The 23,984-nt window shown below is 54.2% G+C and overlaps 1 protein-coding gene across 11 annotated transcripts in view; it reads left to right on the top strand.

Annotated features, from left to right (window-relative positions):
• VIPR1 (vasoactive intestinal peptide receptor 1) overlaps positions 1-19,626 on the top strand; it is a 35,920-nt gene extending 16,294 nt beyond the window's left edge. For 3 of the 11 annotated variants that reach the window (XM_055414549.2, XM_055414548.2, XM_055414551.2), the window contains exons 2-12: positions 930-1,037; positions 6,605-6,711; positions 8,280-8,386; positions 8,791-8,923; positions 11,333-11,486; positions 12,019-12,079; positions 12,286-12,352; positions 12,725-12,816; positions 15,568-15,697; positions 15,927-15,968; positions 16,627-19,621. In XM_055414549.2, the coding sequence (XP_055270524.1) occupies positions 941-1,037; positions 6,605-6,711; positions 8,280-8,386; positions 8,791-8,923; positions 11,333-11,486; positions 12,019-12,079; positions 12,286-12,352; positions 12,725-12,816; positions 15,568-15,697; positions 15,927-15,968; positions 16,627-16,818 (1,182 nt within the window). In that variant the 5' untranslated portion in view covers positions 930-940 and the 3' untranslated portion in view covers positions 16,819-19,621. Of the gene's footprint in view, positions 1,038-6,604; positions 6,712-8,257; positions 8,387-8,771; positions 8,924-11,332; positions 11,487-12,018; positions 12,353-12,724; positions 12,817-15,567; positions 15,698-15,926; positions 15,969-16,626 lie in introns of those variants that run through there. The other 8 variants (XM_055414550.2, XM_055414543.2, XM_055414542.2 and 5 more) reach the window with 8 other exon arrangements.
• Positions 19,627-23,984: the final 4,358 nt, after the last annotated feature.

Raw genomic sequence — 23,984 nt, 5'->3', positions numbered from 1 at the left:
CCTCAAGAACTAGACAAACCCCAGTATATTCATCACCCTTTCATACCCAACAGCTCCTTTTTATAACAAATATTTTCTAATGCCTCCTTTACTATTCTAAAATGAAACTTAGGACCTACACCTTTTTTTTAATGATGTCCTAATTATAATGTAAAACAAAAATAGAATAAAGACATGTACAATAAAATACTGTGTACACATTCCAGCACAATCACACCAAAAGATAAGAAGACAGAGTCTAAAGGTTGTACCTATAAATATAAATTCTGGGAATGTGAGAGCTTTAAATGTAGATTGATATATACGCTGGTTGCATCACTGACCCAGGTTCATGGGCAGCATTGCCATAAGTAACATGATTTTCCAAAACATTGAACAACTCTTAGTAAAGTTCAGAGCACAGCAAAGCCCAGCCTTCTCTCCCTTTACTTGGCTGCTTCTTTCCTGGAAAACTTGTACTGTCAAACCCGTACAATAAGTGCCTTGTGTTTATCTGTAAAATGGAGTAAGAGTCAAGCCTCTGGTCATTACAAAAGGTTTTCATCTGTGCAAACACCCAGCAGCAACTCATTTGAGAGTCCCAGACACTACACAACTCACCGTTGTGCAGGACTGCGCAAAATGCCTGCCTGGCATCCCTGTCGCCTGTGCATTGAATGCTGGAGAAGCCCTTCCTCACAATCTCTGCAACAAACAAACCCCCTCCACTGTTCGAAACACACAAGGGGAGCTCTGTCTCTTACCAAAAGCCATGGACCTGTAGTTATGCCTCCTTCCCCTCCCTCCCTGTCTCCCCTCTCAGACTGGAGGCTCCTCAAGGTGGGAGCCTAGACAAGGAGGAAAAGAGTGGGTGCCTGTGGGCCCAGGACCAAGGCTGGAGGCCCCTGGTGACTACGCTGACCCGTGTGTCCTCTGCCTTCACCCCGCAGGCTGCGGCAAGATGTGGGACAACCTCACCTGCTGGCCAGCCACCCCTAGGGGCCAGGTGGTTGTCTTGGCCTGTCCCCTCATCTTTAAGCTCTTCTCCCCCATTCAAGGTAAGAACCTCAGGTTGAAGGGTGGGAGCTGGGTGGCTTCAGGAGTAGAGGTGGCTGGAGTGGGGAATCACCTCTCAAGGAAGTGAGAAGACAAAGGAGGTGGTCAAAGGGGCTGGAGCAATCAGGGTGGGGGGCCGTCCTGGAAGAGGCTGCACTATTAGTTCTCTGAAGGGCTCATGGGATCTGATTAGCTCTTCCCAGAAAGATAAGCATGTGGGAAGGGCTCATTAAATATTTGTTCAGCGATTGGTAACTGATCGACAGTTATGGCTCCCATGTTCCCATTTTGGGGGGCTGGTCTTGACTCATTCTTTCACTACCTGGAGGCGATGACCTTTCAGACTCTGCGAAACTGGCCTTTCTTACACAACTTGTCAAGTCCTGCTTAAGTGAATGTACACATATAAGGCAGAAAAGGAAAGGGGGAACCTCTTCAGGAAATGGGCCGTCTTGCTAGAGAATAATTAAAGGCGCTTAGGGCACATAGTCAGTTGTGATTTCATTCAGAGAATGTTCATTAAACACCTACTAGCTTGACCGGCACTGGGCTGGACAAACGCAGCATGGGTCAGAAGGATAAAATGCTCTGTGTTCAGGGAGCTCATGTTCTAGTTGGAGAGACATTTAGCAAGAAAACACACGCAAATATTTTAAGTAGTAAGCAGTGCTGGGAGAGAGAAGAGGCAGAAGCAACCTAAGGCAGCTGTCCTGGCGGTCTCTACAAGGAGGTGATACTGGGAATACTGTCTGAAGACCTGGGTTGGGAAAGAGTCTCAAAGATCCTGGCGGGGGATCGCTGAGAGGATCCACAGCCCCTGGTATGAGCCCTGATGAAACTCAGTGGAGGCCACATGAGCTCAGGGGAGGGAGGAGAGAACAGAGATCAGGCGGGCAGAGGCCTGAGGACTGACAGGACGTGGGCTTTCCCTAAGTTCACTCAGAAGCCATGACGGAGGTTAAGCAGGTGATGGACCCAGTCCAGTTGGGGATTTTTAACTGATAACTGGCCTCTGTGAGAGGAGAGGATTCTGGGGGGTACAAATGGGAAAACCCAACCCCAGGGCAGAGGAGAGATGATGATGGTTTGGACATGGGTGGACGGCAAGTCAGGGGAGGGAAGCAGGAAGGCGGGGGAAGAGGGAGGGAGGGATCACGTGTGCCCCGCTCAGGTATGGGTTTGATGAGCTGGGGGAGGACAGAGGGAGGAGCAGGGCTGGGGTGGGAAGGGCTGGTGATGGACAGGACCTAGAAAAGAATTGAGAGGATGAGCAAGAAGTCTCTCTCCAGGTGACCTTTCCCCCTCTGGGCCTATTTCCCTGTTTGTAAAGTGAGATTGCTGCCGCTGCTACTGCTGCTGCTAAGTCTCATCAGTCATGTCTGACTCTGTGCGACCCCACAGAGGGGACCAAATGGTCTCTTTGAGGCAGTCATGTTTTGCTCCCCGTGCTCAGGGATGTGTGCTCAGTGGTAAAGGAGATCTGGGTGCTCTCCTTGAGGGTGGCCTCCGTGACATGCCTCAACTATAGGCATGTCACAGTCCAGGCCAGCACCCACCTAGCCCAGCCCTCTTCCAGGGGGACCCAGCACCTGGGCAGGTAGGAGCTGAGCTCCCTGGGGCAGCTCTCATCATGCTCCCTTCAGCAGAGCCTGGCAACCAGCCTTTCTTCGGATCCCTAGAAGCACCCGCTAATTGCATTCCACTCTGACACAATGCTAATTGCACCCCTCCTGAGGCTCTTCCTTCTGTCCCTGCTGGAATTGAGAAGGCAGCTCCTTCACTTGAGAACCGTTAACTCCAGCCCACCATCTGGCTAACGTGGAGGCCGCCAGCCTCACTGGGGCCCCCACCGAGCCCTCGGGCAGATGAGAGAAGGCAGCTCTTCCTCAGGTGGAGTCAACCGCTCACTAAACACACCTTGTGACAAGCTAAATAGGAAGTACACTTTACCCCTCGGTGTCCATCAGCCAGATGCCCTTGTGCAGTGAAAACCTGCACAGCTATCCTTGGTGGCCTTAGCCTCTGAAAATGATGGTGAGGAATAGGAGACTGGGTTAGGGGCTGAATCTGTAAGGGAAAGAGGGTGTGGTTTCCTGGGCAACTAGATGAAAAAAGTGTGAGCCAGGAAACTGGCCTAGCCCAGTGCCCCTTCCTCTGCAGAGTCCTTCCTGCCACCGTGGCAGGAAGGAACCTCACAGTGGAAAGAGACCCAGCCGAAACTGCTCCTTCCTGGAGATCCCACCCACCCCTAGCCATCCCTCAGTTCCCTATCCAGAAAGTGGGGTGACAAGCACCTCCTTCAAATGGCAGCCAGGAGGATTCATGGAAATAGTGAATAGGGAGTTACCTGGGATGCTCTGAGCACACGGCAAAGTTTCGAAATATTAAGCATGCACAGGGACCCTCCCTGAGCTCAAGATAGCTTGACGCCTCCCACCTCCTACACCTCTGCACCTGGACACCTGAACTAAGTCCTAACCAGGAGCTGACTGTGGCTCAGATCATGAACTCCTTATTGCCAAATTCAGACTTAAATTGAAGAAAGTAGGGAAAACCATTAGACCATTCAGATATGACCTAAATCAAATCCCTTATGATTATACAGTGGAAGTAAGGAATAGATTTAAGGGTCTAGATCTGATAGATAGAGTGCCTGATGAACTCTGGACGGAGGTTCGTGACACTGTACAGGAGACAGGGACCAAGACCATCCCCATGGAAAAGAAATGCAAAAAAGCAAAATGGCTATCTGAGGATGCCTTACAAATAGCTGTGAAAAGAAGGGAAGCAAAAAGCAAAGGAGGAAAGGAAAGATATAAGCATCTGAATGCAGAGTTCCAAAGAATAGCAAGGAGAGATAAGAAAGCCTTCCTCAGCGATCAATGCAAAGAAATAGAGGAAAACAATAGAATAGGAAAAACAAGAGATCTTTTCAAGAAAATTGGAGATATCAAGGGGGAACATTTCATGCAAAGATGGGCTTGATAAAGGACAGAAATGGTATGGACCTAACAGAAGCAGAAGATATTAAGAAGAGGTGGCAAGAATACACAGAAGAACTGTACAAAAAAGATCTTCACGACCAAGATAATCACGATGGCGTGATCACTCACCTGGAACCAGACATCTTGGAATGTGAAGTCAAGTGTGCCTTAGAGAGCATCATGACGAACAAAGCTAGTGGAGGTGATGGAATTCCAATTGAGCTATTTCAAATCCTGAAAGATGATGCTGTGAAAGTGCTGCACTCAATATGCCAGCAAATTTGGAAAACTCAGCAATGGCCACAGGACTGGAAAAGGTCAGTCTTCATTCCAATCCCAAAGAAAGGGAATGCCAAAGAATGCTCAAACTACCACACAATTGCACTCATCTCCCACGCTAGTAAAGTCATGCTCAAAATTCTCCAAGCCAGGCTTCAGCAATATGTGAACCGTGAACTTCCAGATGTTCAAGCAGGTTTTAGAAAAGGCAGAGGCACCAGAGATCAAATTGCCAACATCCGCTGGATCATGGAAAAAGCAAGAGAGTTCCAGAAAACCATCTATTTCTGCTTCATTGACTATGCCAAAGCCTTTGACTGTGAGGATCACTATAAACTGTGGAAAATTCTGAAAGAGATGGGAATACCAGACCACCTGACCTGCCTCTTGAGAAACCTGTATGCAGGTCAGGAAGCAACAGTTAGAACTGGACATGGAACAACAGACTGGTTCCAAATAGGAAAAGGAGTACGTCAAGGTTGTATATTGTCACCCTGCTTATTTAACTTATCTGCAGAGTACATCATGAGGAACGCTGGGCTGGAAGAAGCACAAGCTGGAATCAAGATTGCCAGGAGAAATAGTCAAGGCTATGGTTTTTCCCGTGGTCATGTATGGATGTGAGAGTTGGACTGTGAAAAAAGCTGATCGCCGAAGAATTGATGCTTTTGAACTGTGGTGCTGAAGAAGACTCTTGAGAGTCCCTTGTACTGCAAGGAGATCCAACCAGTCCATTCTAAAGGAGATCAGTCCTGGGTGTTCATCGGAAGGACGGATGCTAAAGCTGAAACTCCAATACTTTGGCCATCTCATGCGAAGAGTTGACTCACTGGAAAAGAGTCTGATGCTAGGAGGGATTGGGGGCGGGAGGAGAAGGGGACGACAGAGAATGAGATGGCTGGATGGCATCACCGACTCGATGGACTTGAGTTTGAGTGAACTCCGGGAGTTGGTGATGGACAGGGAGGCCTGGCGTGCTGTGATTCATGGGGTCGCAAAGAGTCGGACACGACTGAGCGACTGAACTGAACTGAACTGAAAAGATAATGTGCCCGAAGCGCTGTATCCATATACCTGGGGAAAGTTCTCAGAACGCCTGTTGCGGTGATGGTGATGGCGGTGCTGACAGTGGTGGTTCGGGTGAGAAAGCAGCTAGAGGGCAAGGTTGTCAGGGGCCGTCTTCTTTCTCAGTTCTTCCTCCTCCACTCGCTTTATCTCTTTGCGTAATCTTTTCTCCTCCCACCTTCTTTCTCAGCTTCTTCCTGCCTCCTCCTACCTGCTCTCTCTCCTCTCATCCTCCCTCCCTCTCCCTTTTTCCTCCTCCTCCTTCTCCCTCCCTCCCCCACAGCAAGCCTGGCAGGCGGGCTCTCCCTGGACTCAGTGTCTCTGTAAGGCGTCCTGGGATAGAGGCGAAGGGGCTCCTCTTTGTCTCGCCCATTTCCTATCCAGCCCCTCCCTGCCCTGAAAATGGGGAGCCTAGGGGGCACCCCTTACCTCACATGGCCCATTCATGGTCCTGTCCCTTGGCTGCAGCCCTGGGTCTCCGGGGACAGAGGACAGTGCCCTGCCCTGGAAACCCAGCCTCAGCGGCACAGCCCCGAGATTCTGCAATCCTGTGCGGCTCAATTCTTCTCATGCTTGCCATTGCCTAGGCAGGTGCTCCTGCCAGGAACTCCCACTTCTCCATGTGTCAGGACTCACATCTGTGCCTTTGTAAGATGTCCTCCAACTCTCACCCACCTCCTGCCTTATTCTGGTCCCTCTCCAGCAGCACATCTGAACCCCTGGCCCCAGGGTGTGGGAGGAAACCCAGACCCATAGGCCCAGGCAGACTGACCCAGGAGATCTGGGCAGGCCTGGCCCCCTTACCCCAACCAGAAGGCTGCTGTCTGTACACACGGGACCAAGAAACCATCTGACACAGTAGCATCCGTGGCCCTGTGACAGGGGTCAGCATTCAGTTCATGCCAAGGGTCAGGGATCAGTCTGTGCCAAGGATCCAGGCTGCTTGTGATGAGGATCAGGGTTTAAATCACCCTGAGGTCAGGTTTATACACAGCAAGGGGCAGGAATGTCTGCCCTGTCATCTGTGTGAGAGGGTCCGCTGGTGGCCCTGGAGGGGCTTCTCCCTGCCCCAGGCTGCCCCATGATGTCCTGGGCATCCAGGTCAGAGCAGCTGGAACCTGATGCTGCAGCGGGTGGTAAGAGTAGGGCTGAGCCCACAGACAGACAGCCTCCATGCCTACTCCTCCAACCTGCCAGCTCCCACCTCAACCTCTCTCCTCTCCGCCCCACCCTCCACCCAGGCCGCAACGTGAGCCGCAGCTGCACCGAAGCGGGCTGGACGCCCCTGGAGCCTGGCCCCTACCCCGTTGCCTGTGGCTTGGATGACAATTCATCGAGTTTGGATGAGGTGGGCCTCCATGCACCACACACACACACACACACACACACACACACACACACATACACACGAGTGCCTGGGCCTGCTGGCTCCTTCCGCTCTCTCCCACCAAGGGGCATGGTTGCCCTCTGTGTAGGAGCCAGGACTCCTGGCATCTGCCCTCCCCAAGCCTCCTCCCTCTCCAAGCCCACATTCCCAGGGGCTCATCCCCCGGCTCCCCTGAAGGGTCCAGGAGAGGACTTCCAGGAGGATGACACAGCAGCAAAGCTGAAGCATCACCCTGAGGCCAGCCCACCCTACTCCCTCACAGGAACCTTCCTCCATCCTTGGACATGGTAGGGCAGACAGAACCCCTCCCCACTGTTTCATGCAGAAGGGAAACCGCGGTGCAGATCCTGGAAGGAAATGGCCTCAGATACCCAGCAGCCAGTCAGAGACAGGGCCAGGGCCATTGTCTTCAGTCCCAGGGCAGGGATCTGCCCTGGAGCAGACTGTCAGTGGTCTCTCTAAGGATGTGGGGCCAGGAGCTAGGGAGAGATACTGATGGGGAGACTGGAATATGGTTGGAGTCCCAAGCTAGGAGCCCCTCTCAGTCTGGCTGTCTGTAATGACTTCTGTCCCACTCCCGATGCCTTTCACAGATAGGGACTTTTACTCCTCCGAAGAGGGCAGCAATTTTCTCAGAGGACTTCAAAGCCCACCAGATCCTCAGGCAGGATCTAAATCCACTGGCCTCTATTCTAGCAGGGAGTAGGAGGCGGGGAGGAAGGAAGGGCTGCCCAGTGACCTTGGCTTTGTGTGTGCATCCATGGGGAGGGGGCAGCAGGGAGCCCTCGGCATCCAGCTTTGTCCCACCTCCCCAGAAAGGCCAGAATGCCCTCCTCCTGCTAACCTTAGCCCCGACAAATCACAAATTTGTGACACTGCCCACCCCTACAGTCTTCTTTGGGCTTCCCTGGAGGCTCAGTGGTAAAGAATCTGCCTGTCAATGCAGGAGACTTGGGTTCAATCCCTGGGTTGGGAGGATACCCTGGAGGAGGAAATGGCAACCCACTCCAGTATTCTTGCCTGGGAAATCCCATGGACAGAGGAGCCTGGAGGGCTACAGTCCATGGGGTCACAAAGAGTCAGATAAGACTTAGCGACTAAACAACAACAGTGTCTTCTTTACCATAGTCTTCAGTGGGGAGGGAGGGCTTTGTGTGAGGCTCTGAAGGGTGAGCAGTCTTATGCCCAAGGATACCAAGCCCAGAGTTGGCCCAGAAGATCTGCTGGACACATGACTGAAGAATGAATGGATGGACCAGTGGAATATGTGGCATTTTTGCTCCTTCCCCCACTGACATTTCTCCTGTAAAGGAGCAGAGAAGAGTTGAGATCAACCCCCACCCCCACCCTGGGAAGCAACCCTGAGTCGTTTGTGGAAACCAGGGAGTCAGGGGGTCTGGGGACTGGGCGCCCCAGGCCTCAGCCTCCTCATCTGCCAAGGCAGGGGAGGGAGGCAGGATGTATAGGGCACCCCGCCCCTAAGTGAGCGCCCCTCACCCCACCCAAGATCCTCACCCCCCTCCCTCTAGCAGCAGCAGACAGTGTTCTACAGTTCTGTGAAGACCGGCTACACCATCGGCTACAGCTTGTCCCTCGCCACTCTCCTGGTCGCCACGGCCATCCTGAGCCTGTTCAGGTGAGGACCAGCCCGAGCCACAGGCCTCAGAGCAGACCGACCAGCTCACTCCGCACCCAGGCATGCTGTTCCTCACTCCACGGTCAGCCCCTAGTCAGTCCTGCCCCAAGCTCCCCTGCCAGGCCAGCCTCCCCTCGAGACAGCAGGCCACTCAAAGTGTTCCCCCGTGTCAGCCTCGTCCCTCGTCACCGGGGGATAGGTCGCCAGAGGCCTGTGCCCTGGAAGGAGGTACAGCAAGCCAGGCTGCAGATATGGATAGGATGCCGGGGAACAGGGTCCCCCTTGAGGGTAGGGTCCGCATTCAGAGGCTTCAAGCCCTCCCCTCTCTCAGAGCGCTGGATGTGTTGGATGGGGTGGGGGTCTGAGGCCTTCTTCGGCCTCCCAGATCTGGCCGCCTCCCACAGGAAGCTCCACTGCACACGGAACTACATCCATATGCACCTCTTCATATCCTTCATCCTGAGGGCCGCCGCCGTCTTCATCAAAGACTTGGCCCTCTTCAACAGTGGGGAGACGGACCATTGCTCCAAGGGCTCGGTGAGGACCCATCCAGGCCTGCCGTCCTCTGCCCTCTCTCCTGAATCTCTTCTCTCTCTCCTCCCTCCCGTCTTCTCCTTCCCCTTTCTCTTTTTCTCTCTCTCCAAAGATGGCCAGACTCCTGTCCGACCCTGCCTGCCAGTTCCTTGAATCCCACTTCCCTCCCACAGCGGGTGGGGGTGCGTGGCCATCTGGGGGTTCACACACCTCCTCCTGCTGATGAGAAACACCGTTCCTAGGTGGGAAAGGGGACACTTGGTGCCACAGCCCAGAACCCCCTTCCCACCTCCGCTGCTAACTTCCCACGGGACCTTTGGGAACTCGCCGCCTCAGTTTCCCCATCATGCAAGGACATTTGAGCCTCCTTCCAGCCCTCCTCCCTGCCATCTGCACCCCCAGGGCCCTGCTCACTGTGTCCCCCATGGCCACCGGGAGCCAGTCCCACCCCACACTGCCCTGCTCTTCTTCGTTTCTTCCCCTGCCGTCAGTCACTCTGGACCTGCCTAGAGAAGGGAGCTTGAGAGCATTTAGAGAAGTCATTGCCCATCGCTAAGGAGTCCATCTCCAGGTGATTCTGAGCCCCTCCCTGAGTGCCCCACAGCCCTGAGCAGAGACCGAGAGCTTGAGACCAGTCCTGGCTCCTGTCTGCCCCTTGTGGTTAGTGACTCATTGCCTCAAGAGTGACCTCAGAGATAGCGCGTTACTTCAGGGGTCAGCAGTACCTTCTCCCCAAAGAGTGAGATTGAAAGTGAATCTCTACAGAGAGTGATGGTGGAATCTCGGGTGTCTCAAGGGAGAGGGAACACCAAGAAGAGCTCCCTGGCCATTCCCAGAGTGCCTCAGATGACCCCGCCTGGGAGCTGGGATCAGACCCGTGGGACATGAGCCCCAGAGCCTAGGGAGCAGCCTGCAGCCTCCAGCACACTTGTTAAGAATAATTGTGGCTTCCCTATTCATGAGCAGCTCTGCGAAGCTTTTCAAAGGCAAGAAGAAGCACAGATAATTGCCCTGTTAAAGATCTGAGTTATTCTTGCTGTCAAGCAAATGGGGGAGGGCGGGGGAAAGAGACTGCCTATAGCAGGAGGGACCTAAGTGAGACCTGAGCAAGGACTTTCCAGCCAGGAGAGGAGTGGAGTCTGCTCTCTGAGGACGCTTCAAAGCCAAGGGCACAGGAGAGAATGGTGGGAACCTGAGGTCTGGGTACAAGGAGGAGTGAAAACAGACTTCCTGGAGGATGTGTCGCTAAGCTCTGGCTTACATGTACCTGGGCTCACTTTGAAATGGAAGATTGTTTCTGGGAGAGGACAGAGGGTCCAGAAGACCTTCTGATCATGCCAGCTGGGCCTCCCAGAGTCCCTGGTTGCCCTCCCCAGGGGTGTTCCTGACCTCTCCCTTGTCCTCACCCACCTGTCTAGGGAACCCATTCTTCACCTAGTTTCTTCAGTCCCCAAGAGGAACGATCACCCCTCCCCTCACCTCTTTTTTCTAATTTCTTCACCCCCTTCTCTTCCTCTTTTCTGTCCCAACTTGCCCCAACAATTCCATCTAACCCCCCCCTCATTTGCTTTATAGCTCACAGTGCCCCTGCTACAGGCAGACTGTCTCTCCTCCTCTCCCCTTGTCCTTGAGGCTCCTGAGACAGTCCACTGCTCCTCTCCCTACACACTCAAGGGACTCTTGCTACTAAAAGCCAGAATTCTCCTTTATACCTCTTCCAGCTACTTTCCAGAGTCATTGGAATAAGGCAATTGAGTAGCAGAGGTGGCAAGTGGATGGGCTGGTAGCTGGATGGCTGAGTAAATGGTGTGGGGATGACTTGAGTCGGCGGGAGGGTAGAAGGATGAAGTGAGAAAAATTGGACAGATGACAGGCAGAGGGGTGGCGTGTATCGGTGGGTGGATGGGGGAGCAGACTGACTGACAAGGAGATAAATGAGTGGACGAAGAGATGTCCAGGCGTCTGAGTCCGTGGCGGATGCTTGGTGTGTAGATAACGGATGAATGGAGAGATTGCTCGGTGAGTGTGTCGATGGGTTGGCAGATGGAAGATGATGGTTGCCGGTAGACAGTGATGGGTAGATGCATGGACGGCAGGTGGAAAGATGGGTGACTTGGCAGCGGATGCTGGGGGTAGGTGGGTAGGTGTGTGGATGAGTGGATAGGTCGGTAGATGGAGGCTTGGGTGGGTAGGTGAGTTAATAGATATACAGATAGGAAGACAAATAGATAATAAATTCATGGGTGGATAATTAAAATTGTGAGCTTATTCCAAAGCATCTGATGGCCTAAAATTAGAGCTAACGGGGAAGTTGGCTGTACTGCAGTTCTCTTGATCACCTCAGACAGAAATGTGGGCAGGCAGGGACCCCTGCTTGCTCCAGTCAGCCTCCTCCCTGCTCCTCCCCTGCAGGTGGGCTGCAAGGCAGCCGTGGTCTTATTCCAGTACTGTGTCATGGCCAACTTCTTCTGGCTGCTGGTGGAGGGCCTCTACCTGCACACCCTGCTCGCCGTTTCCTTCTTCTCCGAGCGGAAGTACTTCTGGGGGTACATATTCATCGGCTGGGGTATGGTACCAGGGAGGGCTGCCAGGATGGGAACAAGGGGGCAAAGCTCGGGGAGCTCTTTAGGGGGGCGGGTACCAACCCAGCCTGCACCCTTAGGTCTTGCTGGGCTGCAAGTCCTACCCGCAGGGCACTCGGCCAAGGATTGAGAAAAGTCCTCCGATTGTCTGACCCCTAAGCAGGCGCCCTCTGGCTACAGCTGCACCTTGGGCTGACCTGTGGGACAGACAGGCTCTCTGAACATCCTTCCACTTCCCCTTCACCTCTCGAAACACACAGGGATGCTGCTAATCTGTAAAGCACCTCTGCCAAAAGGAGAGAAAGGCTCGCCCTTCATGTAGACAGGCGCAGTCCCTCAGCCTCAAAGCTTCGCCCCCTCAGTAGAGTGTCTCTGCAGAGTGGACTGTCTGCCACCATGAGTGACCGCATTGGAAACCCTCCCTTTTCTCTCCCTGTCCCTCCCTGGTTCTTCCTCCTCATTTCTCCCTCTTTCTCCCATGCCCTCTCCTCTTTCTCTCTCCTTCGGTCCTGACAGGGGTGCCCAGCACATTCACCCTGGTGTGGACGATCATCAGGATCCATTTTGAGGATTATGGGTGAGCTGTCAGCCAGCCCCTTCCTCCTGGCTCCCGACACTCAGGGCAGATCCCCTGGGTGGGATCAGGAGGGGCTGGGGAGTAGCAGACTCGGGCCAGTGGTTTTTAAAGGGTTCCGGGACAGAGCTGTGGACGGTGGGAGGAGGACTGACTCTCTCGGGCCAAGGACAAGCTCTCTCATTCTCCCCAACCGTCCCCTGCCCCAGATGCTGGGACACAATCAACTCCTCACTGTGGTGGATCATAAAGGCCCCCATCCTCGCCTCCATCTTGGTAAGGCCTCCTCCCACCACTTAGGGATGGGGAGACTGGGCCCGGAGTGGGTAGACAATTGACCAAGGCCCCACTGGACGTTCATGTCTAGGTCAGAAGTGAAACCTAGACTTCCTGATGGATGCCTGAGGCAGGACTGTCCCCAACTCTTTCCCCAGCAGTTCTCCTCTAGAGTAGAGAAAGCAAGTGGGGAGGCCCAGCCCTTGGGGGTGTGAAAGAGGGTTCCTGGATGACTCTTCCGAAGAGGGAAGAGCTAGGGGAAAGATACAACAGACAGGTAACTGGGCCCTGGGGGAAAAGGCCATCAGTCCAGGGGACTGGACACCCTGCCTGCCCTCTCTGACCACCTAACCTTGCCTCCCCACCTACCAGGTGAATTTCATCCTGTTCATTCGCATCATTGGAATCCTGGTTCAGAAACTGCGGCCCCCAGATGTCGGGAAGAGTGACAGCAGCCCGTACTCGTGAGTACGGGCCCAGGGCCCCGGCCCTCCCAATATCCCCAGCTCCAATCCTCAGATCATTCCCCATTCCCTAGAAGCTCCCCTCCAGAGTCACCAAACAGCCAGCATGCTCTGCCAGTCTCCACCCCATGGCCTGGCTCAGTCCACACATGTCCCCACCCCCACCCTCACCTGGCCCGTGAGTCCCAGGTCTACTTCTCTTCATGACTTGCCTAGAAGGGGATCTGCCTTGCTGTGTATCTGCTGCTAAACTAGGGAGCTCGAGAAGATAGTAGACAACCTGTGTCCTGTTCATACCATGTGCCCAGTGCCTGACTCTGCCTGGCACAAAAGTGGGGTGCGGTAGACGGATGTCTGGGGGAGCCCCAGGTCTACCAAGGAGACAGCCATATTTGGGACTCGTACCCCCTGAGAGTAGTAACGGCACCCACAGGTTACATGCCAGGCGCGTGCAATGGGGTTTCCAGGCTTCATCTCATTCCATCCGTATAGTCTCCTCCGCTCAGTCATGTCGGACTCTGTGTGACCCCATGGACTGTAGCCCGCCAGGCTCCTCTGTCCATGGGATTCTCCAGGCAAGAATACTGGAGTGGGCTGCCATTTCCTTTTCCAAGTCTCCTCCAAATCGTACCCATTTCACAGATGAGGAAACTGACCCATACTCCCTCCTCCTCGTCAAAGGTTTGGGAGCACATCACCATGGCGGGGGGAGGGCACAGTGTCCGTGGGACAGAGGTCATAGCCTTGCTTGAAAGGTGTGAGGGGCACACCTGTGCTTGTGGGGATGAGAGAACCGGCAGGTTTCATGAGAACAACTAGGCTGGAAGACAAAACTACAGAAACACAAAGCGGGTGCCTGTGGGAGGGTGAGTCAGTCTGAACACCCACAGATGGGAACAGGAGATTGATTATCTGCACTGCACAGACAAGGCAAACCTGGGGCGTCCCACCAGGGTCTTTCAGTCCTGGGGTTCTAGAATGTTCTCCTGGGCCCGGCTTCTCTCTGGGGAATCTGTGCTGTGGTTCTAATCTGGCTAGAAAGAATGTCACGAGCTGCTGGATTTAGGATTCTATTCTGGAATCCTGCGATTCTCTCTGATGAGACTAAGAGGACTTGAGCTCCTGGTGTGACAGCTCTCCCTCCTGCTGGGTGTGGAGGCGGGGCTTCCCTTCCAGTTTGAGAAAGGAAGGCCCTGCAGGGGCTGCAGTGGGCCGGAGGGCTAGCACAGCAGGCCTGGGCCCGTCTTCCTCTACTTTGCCTGCGGGGCCTTGTTTCCCGCAAACATACAACTGCTCGAAAGGGCTTGGATCTGAGGCAGAGCGAGCCGGTCATCGCCAGGTCCACGTGGGTGAGGTGGAAACTGAACAGCTGTCGGCAGGCAGAAGAGGTGGGGGGAGTGGAAGATGGAGCTCCCTGTGGAGGGACTGTCAGCTCCCACTCTCCACCTCCCCACAAGCCTTCAATTTAAAGAAAGCCTCCATCTGTCAGTCGCGGGTGCGTGGGATAGGTTTGCAGCCAAAGAGCAGTGGGCAGGGCTGGGGATATTGGTGTGGTGGGGAACCAGGTCCAGGAAGGAGTGGGTGGGGCCAGGCCAGCACTTCTGCCCACAGTTTGCTGCGGGTCCTTGGGCTCAGGGCTAGGCTCCCCTGGACTGGCTGCCAGGGCAGGAGAGATAGAGGCAGAGACACATCCACCCCTCAAACCTCTCCCAGCCAGAGGACAGTGGGTTCATGCTGCCTGGACCAACTATGAGGGCAGGGGGCTAGGGGGCCTGAACCAGGATAAGCCCTGTTCCACGGGAAAGCGGTGAGTCATTTCAAGTGACTGTGGCCCCTGCTGAGCACGCAAGCATGGTGAAGGAAGAGCAGGTCTTTTGGAGAATGCTGGGGTTGCGTGTATTGGTCAGGGGGAGGCGGAAGGAAAGGGGTGTGATCCCAGAAAAGGTAGCAACTCCTGGGGAAGTGGACAGAGCAGAGAAACCAAAGACAGGGCTTTGCTAGTTGACCCCGAGTCACCCTTGGTGACCAAGCACAAACTTGAACACCTGCCATCCTTCCAAGTGACCTTGGACAGATGTGGGCAGCAACCCAATGACAAAGCCTTTCTTCCCGAAGGCCCTCAGTTTCCAGTAGAGCACTGGTCTCTCATGAAAACATTGCACTTTGTAGCACCCGAAGCGCTTCCGAGTTTACAGTGGTTGGATGGCATTACCAGCTCAATGGAGATGAGTTTGAGCAAACTGTGGGAGATAGTGAAGGACAGGGAAGCCTGGTGTGCTGCAGTCCGTGGGATCCCAAAGAGTTGGATACGATGTAGAGACTGAAAAACCACTTCTCTTACTTGACCATGTTGAGCATACACTCGCCCCGTTGTACAGACTGGAGAAATTGAGACCAGGGAAAAAGAAACCATGATATCCCATTGCTTAATAGCCTCATTAGTGGCCATAGAGCCTGAAATAACCACTATTACGCATCATCCTTGGGTTTTTCAGCAGTGGCCTTCCTTTATGTGCTCTCCTCCAGGAAGTGAAATAGAGGGGTTACGCTCTCTCTCTCATCAGCCTGTCCAGGGGAGGAGGGCCGGAAGGCATGAGGATATACGCACTGCAGAAACGGAACAGAGACATGTGGACCTAGGGCTGACAAGAACCCACAGCCCATCCTCACACGTCCTGCTCCTTGCCCCTGTCTCCTGTGCCCATGTGTGTGGACTCGCATGCCCACTGCCTGCCCTTCCCCTGTCCCTAGGAGGCTGGCCAAGTCCACCCTTCTGCTGATCCCCCTGTTTGGCGTGCACTACATCATGTTCGCCTTCTTCCCCGACAACTTTAAGGCCGAAGTGAAAATGGTCTTTGAGCTCGTCGTGGGGTCTTTCCAGGTAGGAACTCTGGATGTAAGGCTGCGTTCTTCTCTGGGCTTTAAGGGAGGGGATTCTCCTGGGGCTTTGGCCTCTTGCCCCTAGGTGCCAATCTTGCCATTGTAATAAGCATCTATTAAGCACCCACTCTACGTTTAGCCCTTTGATTAACCAAGGGAACACGGCTGGGGCAGGGCTTGGGGCTCTCCAAGTCTGTCTACCTCACTTCTCCTGCTCCCTTCCTCCCCAGGGTTTCGTGGTGGCCATCCTCTACTGCTTCCTGAATGGCGAGGTAAGCCCCTCCCAGGCCTTGGTGGCCAGGGAACAGAGTCTCCTAGCCCCAAAGTCCAAAAACCCTGATGTGCAGAGCAGAGAAAGGTCAAACCTTGCTATGCCAAAGGTGGTCCTCAGACTAGTACTTCAGTGATGGCACCTAGGACCTTGTTTAAAATGCTGATTTCTGGGACTACCCCGGACTTGCTGACTTTGAATCTGCTTTTTAAGAAAATCTCCGGGGATTCGTGTGATTCGTGAGAGAAGAGCGTGAGAAGTGCTGTGTTGGGCTATGTGCAGTTTGAGCGGGGATGGTTGGAGGCAGCAAGAGAAGGTTGAGTCACTGTGGAGCCTAGTTACAAAGCACAAAATCTACTTGGATGAGTTCAAGTGATTTAGAAGGCAAGGATCAGGAGACTAGAGTACAGCTACCCCGAGCAGCATCCCATTCTCTCCCTAGACTGCATTCTCTGATCCTCTCTGGCTTCCGCCTCCCTCAACTCCAGTCGCTTGATTTGACCTGGCTCCAAGGAGGTCCCATCTCTGCAGCGCCCAAAGTAGCATCTGGCCCCTCACATTAGACTCCTCAAGAGGCTATGACTGACTGACTCCGCATCCTAGATGGAGTACAGTCCAGTCAGCGTGGCAGGAGGCCTGACCACTCTCCCTTCTCCCAGGTGCAGGCAGAGCTGCGGCGGAAGTGGCGGCGCTGGCGCCTGCATGGCGTCTTGGGTTGGGACCCCAAATACCAGCACCCGTCCGCAGGCAGCAACGGGGCCACGTGCAGCACGCAGGTCTCCATGCTGACCCGCGTCAGCCCGGGTGCGGGCCGCTCCTCCAGCTTCCAGGCCGAAGTCTCCCTGGTCTGACCGCCAGGTGCCCAGGCGGGTGGGCAGCCCCTGTCGCCTGCACCGCCCGCCACCCAGCGCGGCACCGGGGGCAGAGACCTCCCAGGCGAGGTCAGCCCCAGCCCTGAGCTCAGGAGGCTTCCCCGGGCCCCCAGATCACTGTCCGGAAGCCCTGGAGAACGCTGCCTTTGTGCCTGCCTGGAGAGACGAGGGTACATAGGTGGAGGAACACTGGAAGCTCCTACCTGGAAGACGTAGGGTGAAGCTTGGTCTTCAGACTCCGCCCCCAAAGACTCCCTCCGCCAACTGAGGGCAAGAAATCTGCATACCCTCACCTGATTCCACCCGTGGTAGCTCTCCGCCTATCCCCAGACAGTGCATTGGGAATGTGCTGTTATCTCAGGCGACAGGGGTACTGCCCCGAAAGGTCGCCTGCCGCCGCCACCTGGACAGTGCCTGAAGTTCCACCGTTGACATCAGGTTCTTTTGGGCTAAGCATCACCATTCAGGCATCTCTCCAAACATGCCGTCCCCTCCCTCAGTGCCTCATAAGCTGCCAGCTCTTCGCAGTGAATGAGTTTTTCTGCCTCCAGCAGGTGCGGTTGTAAACAAGGAGTTTTTAGCTTGGGGAGGGCAGCTATCTCCATAGTCCCCGCTAAGGTGGAGTTGCCCCGGGATGGCTGGACCAATTCCAGGAGATTACCTCCAGCCCTACCGATCCTCATGGGCTATGGGAGCTGCCCACCTATGTGTCAACTATTAGCACCAGGCTCAGAGATGATGGACGCTCACAGGCCCCTTCATCCTCGCAGCAACCCAGCAAGATGGGCACTAAATCACAGTGAGCCTCACACAGAGCAGGTACCTCACCTTGTCACACAGACAGGATTTGAACTCAGATCTTGCTGATGGGAAAGTGAAAGCACAGACTCTTAACTGCTGCCTTTTATATATTGTAACCAGCTGAATCCTCTTGCTTATTTGTATCACCACTGGTATTATTATTAGCACCATCCCCGAACCCCATTCCCATTCTCCCCGGAGTGTGGCTGAGGAGTCCTCTGGCCCGTGTATCCTCTGGACAAGAACCTGGGGGTTGTCACAGCCTGTATCTTCCCTGCACCCCTGTGGCCACACAGCTTGCTACCCACGCCCCAGCCAGAAGATCCCCTCGGGACTGAAAACAGGCTTGTGCAACAATAAACACTGGGTTGGATTTAGCCTGGTTTTGCTGGTGGTTGGTGTTCCCATGTGGGATAAAATGGGGACCAGCTTCCAACTCGTGGTCATCCCCCCATCCCCCATTCCAAGGAGGGCTGGTCAAAATCGTCACCGAAGTCAGACGCCACCACCCATCTAACTTCCATGTGAGGAGCACACAGTTCTAAGGGCTTTCAAGTCACGTCTTGCTCAGTGGTACCCTCTCTCCTCTGAGTGTGGTGAAGTTATATCCCATCCTTGTTGTGTCCTCCTGTCCCCTAAATCCAACCAAGAAGAGACAGTTCTATTCTTGGAACATACAAAACAGCTGACAGAGCTGTCCGCAGTCCCAGAAATGGTTACGTCTGGGCACCGACACTCAAGGAGCACACAGGTCATGAGATGACCATGTTGCCATTGTCCAGGTGGCAGAGGACAGAATAAATGTCACCAAAACCAGACAATACCTCTAATAGGTTTAAACACAGAGGCTTCAGGGTTAAGAAGATGATGCTGGTCAGTAAGGGATGGATTCAAAGCCATTGCTCCAGTTGACCTCCTTGGCTTCCCCTTCCTGCAAACTTTCTGCCTGGTCTTGGCCCAGTCACCACTCTGCCTAAAATCCCTCCATTAGTGAGTCATATCTGGGGAGAGAAGCAGAGTTATCATCCAGGAGGGTGGAAGAGAGAGAGAGACCCAAGACGGGGACAAAAAAATAAAAGGACAGAGGTGGGGCCCTGCCACCCCCACAACTCCCCCCCTTCTGCCGGGGGCTGAGGGGCATTCAGGAAAGGAGAGAAGTTGAAACACGGTTCCTGGCCAGCAGAGGTCATGAGCAGACATCCTAGGCTGCGTATGAACTGGGAGTAGAATGGGGTGACCATGAGCCGAATTTCTCCTGCACCCCCTCCTTCCTCCAGCTCGCCAGTACCTCTCCTGCCTTTCTGGGCACTGTCAGACCAGACCAGCTCATCTCTATCGCCACCTGGTGGGTGCCTCGAGGACTTCACCAAGGTTGACCTTAGGGACCCAAATACCTGAGTGGAGGCCCCTCCCCAGAAGGCCAGGTGAGGAGAGGTCAGGCCTGTATCCTCAGATCCATTTCAGAATGAGATTCAAGAGAGAGAGGAGGTGGTGAGGAGACAGGATTGATGATCCCAGAGACAGCTTGGGATGAAGGAGACCCAGGATGGGCCATCCAACCAAGCCCTTGTGACCGTGCTTCCAGCCCCGGACCCAGCTGTGACCCCAGGTAGAACCAGACCTCTGGTGGCCCGCAGGCGAGGCCCTGGCCCTTGACCACATCTGACCCCAGACCCTAAGGGCAAAGCCCAGTTAACTCAGGTGGGCTCACTCTGGGAAGACAGACAAGTAGCCCCCCACCACCACCATCCTGGCACAGACTGCCACCATGTGGACGACTTCTGCCACTCCAGGGGACAGGATGCCCAAGGAGCGTGACCAGTCTGCCAGTAGAATGGATAAGGAGCATCTTCCAGGTGAGGGGTACTTCCTGAGAACTAGGGCGGAGTCGCCAGATCCCAAGGAAGCTGAAGAGGTGCCAGAATCACCTGAATCCAAGTAAGCAAGCACGGGGGGCTCTTTGCAGCAGGAATTCAGTGGGGGCTTCTTAAATGAAGCCAAAGGGATGAGGGTGGGTTTGGGGCAGGCCACTCTGGCTGCTGAGAAGAACCCCAGGGGTGGGACAAGGAAATGCTGCCAGTTCAACATCCAGGTGAGGAGGACCTGGTTTGGAACATGCTGAAGTAAGGTCTGTGGGGTACCTGGGGAGAAGATCCAAGACTGTTGGAACCTAACCTAAGGGGACAGAGCCCAGGCAGGAGGTAGGGAGACCAGAGCAGCCCCCAGGGGTGGTCTCAGGGAGTCTGTATCCCCAGGCACCTCCATCTGGCTGGCAGGCAGGAGTGGTTGGAGTGAAGAGCTGGAATCAGTGCCTCAGTTCCCATCACTTGCCCAGGGCCTGTTTTAATGGGCAATGACCTCCCCCCCAACCGCTCCTTGCTGTTCCCTCCATGTGGGAACAGGAACTGCTCTTATCTCTCCCGGGGGAGGGGGCCAGAGCCACAGCTGGCAATCATTAAACACCCTGATCAGGCCAGGGATGGCTGAGATATTAATAGCCAGGAGTTGATGGCCTGGGAGACGCAGCCTTCCAGAAAAAGGGACAGAACCCTCTGCAGGCCATGGAGGGATGAGGAAGATGGGTCAGGGAGCCATCCAGGCAATGCTCCAGCCCCCAGGCAGGACAGATGAAATCCAGAGAGGAGGGAAGGGACTTGGGATCGCCAGTAAGTCATCAGCGCAGCCCAGCCTTGAACTCAGTTCTCACAGCCCCAGAACCCTGCCTCATTATATGAATCGTCATAGGTCAGATTCACTGCAATTGCCCTGTACAGAAACCTAAAAGCAGACCTAACTGGTGACCCTGAATCTTTATTGTCTTTATTTCAAAATCTTGACTGATTTTTTTTGTTAATTTTGTGCTTTGACATTAGTTTTGATTTTTTAAAAATATTGCATTAAAATACTTATCCTGATTACCACTCAGTTTTTTGCATCCAAAAACAGTACCTCACTTGCTTCACCATCGTCCCATGCCCAGCTCCCAGAGGTCCCAGTGTCTCTGAGCTCAGCATATTGGCATGGAAAAAACTTTGAAGAGCTCTGAGCCAGCTTCTATGTGGCCCAGAGGGAAGGGGTCCTGCCAGGGTGATGCCCACTAGAAGTGGGGAGCTCCAAGATTAATTCAGAGGCTAAATAAATGTCAACTTATACCCAGGTGTTTCCTACCTGTCCACTCTACCATCCTCAATGTGTTGACTTTTGTCCTCAGACTTATTGTCTCTTGACTGCAAGATGGTTGCTGTTGCTCCGAGCATCACATTCTCACAGGACCCCATTCCCTGGCAGGGAGGAGAGTGCTTCCTGTGTGTCTCTTTTTGTCAGGAAAATAAGCTGTCCCAGAACCTACTTTCTATATACTCTCTTCAGGCTCCTTGACTAGGACTAGGTCACACACCCAAGCCCTGGCTGTAAGAGATACCAGGCTTTCAGAGGCATGTTGATCTAATAATGAAGAAGGATTGATCTGATTGAGGAAGATAGCTATTGAGTAGGCAACCAGCAGAGTGTGACTCTCAGTCTCCTTTTGGACACGTCTTTAGGTAAGTGTATGGCCTTCTGTATTCCCTCCATCTGAGCCTGGGGGTGTGGTAGATGGTAGAGGAGAGGAAGCCAAACCAGTGATGGGTCAGTGGTCAGACCTAGAAAACACTCTAAGTCTCTGTGCAAAAAGAGATTTTAAACATTTATCATTTATTTATTTACTTGATTGTGCCAGGTCTTGGTTGTGGCATTTGAGATCTTGTTCCCTGGGACTGAACCCAGATTCCCCTGCATTAGGAGCACAGTCTTAGCCACCCGACCACAAGGGAAGTCCCAGAAAGAGACTGAAAGTAGGAAAGTAAACGTATAAAAGTTTGGAAGAATGGAAACTAGGGCACACCTAGCTTCATGGTCACACCACCCCCGCTGCTACCTTGAAGGAAATTATTGTCAGTGTCCGAGCCGCACATCCATTAAACTGGTGACAAGGAAGTGGAACACAGTGTACTGCTGTGGCAAAAACTCACATCTGCCAGATCCCACCAGCAGCCGCAACGCCACAGGAAGAGAGGCCCTCACTCCCCTTCTGCCTTCCACTGTCTCCCAAAGAGCCTCCCTCTAAGTTGCATCTGAATTCTCAACAGTCAGGGGGTCTGGGCCTTCTAGCCCCTGCAACCCAGGGAAATATGGAGGGGGCTAGGGAGGCGACACCAAGTGCCAGTGGGCTGTTTCTAGCACAGAGGCCCAGGTGACTTTGTGGCCTGAGTCCCCAGAAATCAGAGCCCATGACCAGGAACCAGGAATAGGGAATAGATGCAGGGAAACCGAAAGAGCCAAAAATCAAGATGGGTTGTTGAGCTGGTCACCGCTTTGGCAATGGGAACTCATGTCCATGGGGACCCTCCAAGGAGTGGGTGGAACTGCCTCCAGGCGTGCCCGTGGCAACACCCTCACACTGTTGGACAGGGCAGGACTGAGTGTAAGCGGATGCCTACAGTTGTCCCACAATGACCCTGGAGGCCCTGAGGCAGAAGGCAAGAGCTGTGTGGGACAGCTGAGGTGGGGTCAGTTCCGTCTTTCCTGCAGGGGCTGGCAGAGGTAGGTGAAGAAGACACAAGGTGGAGCCCCATACAGGTGGCCTTGTGGCAGAAGAGAAAGGAGCCTGGCGCAGAACTAGGCTAGAGTCTTCGAAGGTCCTGGTGGACGTTCACAGCGGCCAGGTGCTCATGGGATCCCAGCCTGTTCTCTTGACTCTAGCCCCCATCTCAATTCACTCTGGCTCCTCAGACCCCTCCAGCCCCAGCCATCCCTCCATTCCCACCCTGGGGATGAGCTGCTCTCACCTCCGCTCTGGGCCCAGCAGTGCTGAGACAGGCCCACCGGTCCCCACTCAGCCACCTTCCCCGTGCCCCATGGAGCAGAGGAACTTCTGGAACCTTCCAGGCCTCTGGGAGTGGAAGGAGGCTTGAGAGAAGGTGACTACTCTGACCTCCTTGCCTTCAAATCTGTAGCTCCACTGTTTTTACCCAGCAGGACCACCTGAGAGCCACAGGCTACCTGGTGGGGGATGGGGGAGGCTGTCTTCCAACGCAGAGGGGGACACACACCCCTCTAGCTTCAGTTTTCAATTCCTTTCCCTTCAAGGTTTCATCCCAGAGAATGAAACCTAAACAAGCATCTGAGAGATGTATCCCCTCCCCTTCCCACCACTCACCAGCTGAAGCTGGGCTTTCCTTCCCCCTCCATCCTCCCCACATCCTCCCCCTCTCCATCCTCCCCCTCCACCCTCCCCCACACTCCCCATCCCCCTTCCCTCCCCCTCCATCTTCCCCCCTCCCCCCTCCATCCTCCCCACCTCCATCCTCCCCTTCCCACATCCTCCCTGCTCCCAGAGATGGCTTCATCCATCCCCACCCCTTCCCTGGTTGTCATGGTGGAAGGGCTTCAAAGGAGTGCGATTTCAGGGCTCAGGGCATGAGAATGATACTGGTTTATTATTTTCACAGTATTAACGTCATTCTGTTCACTCAGCAAATAGTGACTGAGCTCTTGCTGTGTGCACTGTTCTAAATAGAGACCAAGGCAGAGGTCCTGTGCTCACAGAGCTGAGCCTCCGATGGAGGAGTCAATAAATAAGAGAGGAAAATTATAGAATAAAGAAGCCAAGTAGGGCTTGGGGAAGGGGTGCTCCATTGGTTGGGGTGGTTAGACAAGATCACCCCAAAGGGTGGCACAGTGACAGGTGGTTTCCCTTTCCTGGTCATCAGAAGATTTTAAACCATATATGTCAGAACTGGGCCCAGAGACTTTGAGGTCCAGGTCAAAAGATCCAGTCCCCTGACTGTGCAGCAGCAGGCCTGACAGTATGTGAGAGCAAGCTACATCCCGGGCCTTGGGGCCTCAATGCTGTCGGAACCTCCCCTAAGCAGGGGCTCCAGTGCCCACAGCTCGCATGGTCACTGGAAGGGGATACCTGCTTGGACATGGGGAGAGTTGTTCCTTGGAACTACACTGTGGCAGTAACTCAGTCCAGAGATTCCATCTGGGTGTGGGGGCCAAGAGGCAACCCCCCCAACACCCAACATCGGTTCAGTGTCCTCCGTGCCAAGTGACAGAGAACAGACCGCTCTTGAAAAGACTAATATTTACTCTTCAAATGGGCGCTGGCACAGGCTATTTCCTGCAACTGGCGACTGGCTCACCCCGTGGGCTGGACACGACAAGAGGCGTTCCGGGAGACAGGCTGATGTCCCCACGGACACCAGCTGCCCCAAACGAGACAGTGTCTTTGAGACGGGGACGGTATGTTCCAAGGACCCATCTTGTCATCTCACCTCTGCTTGCACACCTTCACGGTGGGG

Source organism: Moschus berezovskii, chromosome 24 (genome assembly GCF_049115385.1).
Source record: "Moschus berezovskii isolate FMDL1 chromosome 24, NW_MosBer_1.0, whole genome shotgun sequence".
In the NCBI taxonomy this organism is placed as follows: domain Eukaryota; kingdom Metazoa; phylum Chordata; class Mammalia; order Artiodactyla; family Moschidae; genus Moschus; species Moschus berezovskii.
The sequence above is the reverse complement of the archived record's forward strand: the minus strand, read 5'-3'. Positions and strand labels throughout refer to the sequence as shown.